General features: G+C 51.5%; 1 protein-coding gene across 1 annotated transcript; it reads left to right on the top strand.

Moving 5' to 3' along the window:
- The first annotated feature begins 148 nt into the window (after window positions 1-148).
- Window positions 149-3961, top strand: LOC113211886 (sodium channel protein Nach-like). The gene is made up of 11 exons (XM_052276762.1): window positions 149-508; window positions 1014-1167; window positions 1474-1628; window positions 1785-1890; window positions 1975-2070; window positions 2274-2454; window positions 2742-2795; window positions 3027-3117; window positions 3228-3290; window positions 3412-3597; window positions 3719-3961. The coding sequence occupies exons 1-11, from the start codon at window positions 342-344 to the stop codon at window positions 3927-3929; spliced, it is 1464 nt and encodes a 487-aa protein (XP_052132722.1). The 5' UTR covers window positions 149-341; the 3' UTR covers window positions 3930-3961.
- The last annotated feature ends 616 nt before the right edge of the window (window positions 3962-4577 follow it).

Genomic DNA, 4577 nt, shown 5'->3' with positions numbered 1-4577 from the left:
GAATATTTTAGGAATTTTTTGGAATATTTTTAGAATATCCATTTGGTTTAACCCTCGACTTTACGGCCATGACAATATTCTCGACGTGTATATGACGATATTGACCTGCTTCTGGACGCTCTTGACGGTGAGCTCGGTGGGTCACAGTGGGCGCCAGCGCGCGCAGCCAGGGCGGTGGCGCGCCTCGCGGCGTCAAGTGGAAGCTGCTGCAGGCCAACTGGGCCTTCCAGAGCCGGCAGTTCTTCGCGACGAGCACGCTGCACGGCGTCCGCTACATCGCCGAGAAGGGCCGCCCCTACCACGAGCGCCTGCTGTGGTTCATCTCGACGACCGGAGGCCTGATGGCGGCCCTCGTCATCGTCGACTCGCTCTGGGACAAGTTCCAGACCAGCCCCACCATCACGGGCCTCGACACAGACTTCCACAACTGGGACGTGCCCTTCCCAGCCGTCACCCTCTGCCTCCAGGACCCCGCCAACGAGACCCTCCTCGAGGCGTACCTCAAAGAGTGCGTATATCAACACTAGGAAGTGTGTAAACGTCGCACACTTGTAAGTGTGTGAATGTCGCACACCTGTAAGTGTGTGAATGCTAATGTGGCCATTTATGGTGGGAAAAAATGAGAATTTTCTTTTAAAAACCACATAGACACTTGGACCACCATGTGCACGAATAGCGTTCATACACCTACAAGTAGTGTGTTACATTCTCACACTTGCGTTTCCAGTGTGTGCTTATGCCAACACTGTACAAAGTGTGACTCGAGATTATGTCAGAACGAAACCGTAACAAATATCGAAATGGCCGGTGTGAAAAAAACTTCACCTTTGATCGTTTTGACATCACCCAGATTGTCTCCGATAAAGGTTGGACGATACGGAGATAATGGACAAACGAGACACATGAAATATTACGGTTTATGTCTCGTTTTGTCATAATTTTACTGTCCAATATCGAGTATAGTGTACTTTGTACGGGCAGTATGAGAGGCAGCATATCGGCTTATGTGGCAGGAAATGGCCGGACGCCGACGAGGCTAAGAAGGAGTACTACACGGGCTTCCTCAAGGCCGTGACCAACACCTCCTTCGAGTCGTTCCATAACCTCCTGCCGTACCTGAACGACACCTCCCTGCCGCAGAACAACCTGCGCGAGCTCTCATATCAGGTGCGCATGGTTGAAGCGAGTGAACTTCTATTATTGTTGAAGTTCGTCAACCTCTCTGGTTGTAGTTTGTAAACTTCAACTGTAATGACGTTCGCGAAGTTTTTTTGGTAGAAGTTCGCGGACATCTTCGGTTAAAGTTTATGAACGTCTTCGGTTGAAGTTCGCGGACATCTTCGGTTGAAGTTTGTGAACGTCTTCGGTTAAAGTTCAGGAACTTCGGTTGAAGTTCGTGAGCTTCTAATGTTGAGGTGGCCCACGCGTGAACTTCAACTTCCGCGCTTCTACGTCCCTCATAATGACTTCCAGCTGGTGAGCGGGTGCTCCGCGTTCACGGACTGCGCGTACAAGCAGACCATCGAGGACGACCGTCGCGACTGCTGCTCGCTGCTGTGGCCCGTCTACACGGAGCACGGCTTCTGCCACGCCTTCAACCTCAACTACACGGCCCTCGACTACCCCGGGTGCGTCCACAACACCAAAACGGAACGTCATATTGAAAAATGTTTTAGCCCCTTGTTTTTCGTGATTATTGGGTGCTGTGAAGAGTCGAAAGAAAACGGGTTCAACAATATGCAGCACACGTAAAACCTGACCCCCACCCCCCGCCTTGTGTGCAGGGTGAAGGAACGGCCGAAGCCGTTCATAGAGAACCTCATCGAGGAGACGGACGCTCGCTGGTCCTTCTCGTTCGACACGGAAGATCCCATCAACAACACCGTTGCGGTGAGTGACTGACTCCTCCTTACATTCGATCAGACGGTAAACCGACTCAGTTGTTGACAGTGCGAGTTTTTCTGTGGTGGATAGGTGTTCATCACCGCCGCCAACGCCTTGCCCGGGGCAGACGTGAATCCCCAACACATTTGGAACAAGCGCGTGTCCAAGCTCATGTTTGTCCCCAAGGTAAGGTCGGTGTAAGTACTTACCCTTCGGCTGGGACCGTACACCAATTTGTCAATCTTTTTTTTCTTTTTTTTTTTTGTAATTTTTCCAATTGATTTTTTCCAATTTTTTCTGATTATTTTTTTTATAGGATACCGATTTTATTTAGTGAATTAGTACTCCTTGCCGTCACGGACTCCTCGCCCTCCTCCTTTTCTTTCCAGATGACGTACACCGTCGATGACGCCAAGCAGCTGTCGATCGCGCAGCGGGGCTGTGTGTTCTGGGACGAGATCAAGCTCAAGATCGACCCCATCTACACGCACTCGTCGTGCATGCGACAGTGCCGCATGGACGCCATCCTGCGCCTGTGCGGCTGCCTGCCCTTCTTCTACACCCTGCTACGTGAGTGACGCGAAAAAAATAAAAATACGCGTCTTTGTAAATTTACACAATTTTTCTTTCAGCAGGATTTCGATTTTACTTTTAAGTATAACATATTTGACGATTTTGAGTTCGCTACTTGACCACTTTTACAATGAAAAATTCACCGAAAATAAATCTTTCTTCATATCCGTAGCTCCTGCGATATTTCTGAGCCTGATTTGTAACACACGAATATAGTCAGCCCATCTGTATACTTATCACAGCATGCGCCTCGTTCCACTTACTCGTATATTTGTGTTTGACAGCGAAACAGCGACACTGCAGTCTCCCAGAGCTGAAGTGCGTCATTGATCACTTAGGTAGGTCACAGAATCAATATTAAGACATCGCTCCCACTGGGTTGTTGTGCTTTCCCAGTGAGAACACAAATTCAAAATGGGCCCCACGTTATTGTTTCATCAATTCTCTGCAACGTCCAACAGCTGGGAGGACTATGTTTTTGACTCAAAGCAGCGCTCTCCTTAGCCCCGACCTCGAGTAAAACGTGTCGTGTTTCGTACAACGACCTCTCTTTTGTGTGTCTTCCGCAGCCGAGCTACACACCTTCAACCTGACCTGCCCGTGCCAGCTGGGCTGCGAGCACACCGTCTACGACATGGAGAAGCCGCACGAGGCGGGCGGGTGAGCAGCGCTTTTCCCTTATAGTCGCGTATACTGTTTCTGATTTGCGTGTTGTTTTCATTTTGTACTCAAGAGGCACATTTTGAACTACCCGCATACCTATGTGACAGGGACGAGGGCAATGGCGAGGCTGCCGGTGTAGAGGTCGGCTTCTTGTCATGGCCGCTGACTCGGTGAGAAAATACTGACACAAAATAAAATTAAAAAGAGATCAATAAATAAAAATACCGATGTTGTAGTTGTTTTGTGCACCATTTTCGATTATTCTCCCCCTTTTTTTCGTATTTGATGCAGGTTCAAGCGGGAGGTGCTGTTCGGGCAGGTGGACCTTCTGGTCGCGATCGGGACCATCGCGGGCCTCTTCCTGGGCTTCAGCCTGCTCAGCGGACTGGAGATCATCTACCTCTTCACGCTGCGTGCCTGGTGCATGCTGCACACCGACCGCGAGTACCTGGAGGACCTCGCCAACGAGTACGAGAGGTGCGTCCGGGACCATGTGAGGTCGTTGGTCGTTATTCAACGGTCGTTCTGACGGTCGGTTGACGGTCAGTGACGGTCGGTTGACGGTCTGCTCACGACGACGCCTTTGTCGGGCCCACAGGAAGGAGAAGGAGCCCGTGGACCTGTCGCTGCGCCCGGCCTTCATCAAGGGCGGCCAGGACGCCGTCGGCCAGGTCGACGTCGAGGCCGCCCCGAGGCTCCAGGACCTGCCACCACCCCTCGGCCCGCCCATGTGGAAGAGCACAGTCGCGACGGCCAGGATGAACCAGAAGGGCATGTACGCCTACCCCTACGGGCCGTATGGAAACTGAAAGAAAATAAAACCTTTAGACCTTTTTTTCGACATTCGCGGCAGTGCTGAACCTGACCTGGACGTCATGATGATGCACTCGTTGGGGACGAGCACCGAAAGCAAGCGACTCGCCCAGCACGTCGAAAAAAAAAGGCGAGGCGTATAAGTGACGTCATTTGCCCTTGAACTCCAAAAAACCGTGTCCGCACAACGGTACAAGTCGGCTATTACCTTCGATTATCTTTATCGCAATCCCCCCCCCCTTCTCCCCGGGGGAGCAAACCTCACCGCCGGAGCTGTCACATTAAATATGGACGAGCCACTATCACACAGAATCTCGACACGGGAGGGCTGGGCTGGTGGGCTCACGGTACCCGCCGCGGGGTGGTGCCGCCCTCTCCCCTAGCTCTCCCCCCTCCAAGTGATACGACCACCCGCACCCGCATCCCCTTAGAGTAGTACGTAGTCAATTATTGAGCTATTGATGTTCGCAAGTCATAAAGACGCAAAAAAAGAAAAAAAGAAAACAGAAGAAGACGATCAACGAACCGTTTTAAGGTCTGAGCACCTGAAGTCGAGGCACAAGGTCTCTGTATACAGCGACTTCTTTTCGGAAATAAGCGGACGTTACCCCCCCCCCCCCCTCTCTCTCTCCCTCTCTCTCTCT

This window comes from Frankliniella occidentalis, unplaced genomic scaffold, assembly GCF_000697945.3.
Source record: "Frankliniella occidentalis isolate FOCC.00 unplaced genomic scaffold, Focc_3.1 Scaffold9, whole genome shotgun sequence".
NCBI lineage: Eukaryota > Metazoa > Arthropoda > Insecta > Thysanoptera > Thripidae > Frankliniella > Frankliniella occidentalis.
This window is presented reverse-complemented; position numbering and strand designations above follow the sequence as displayed.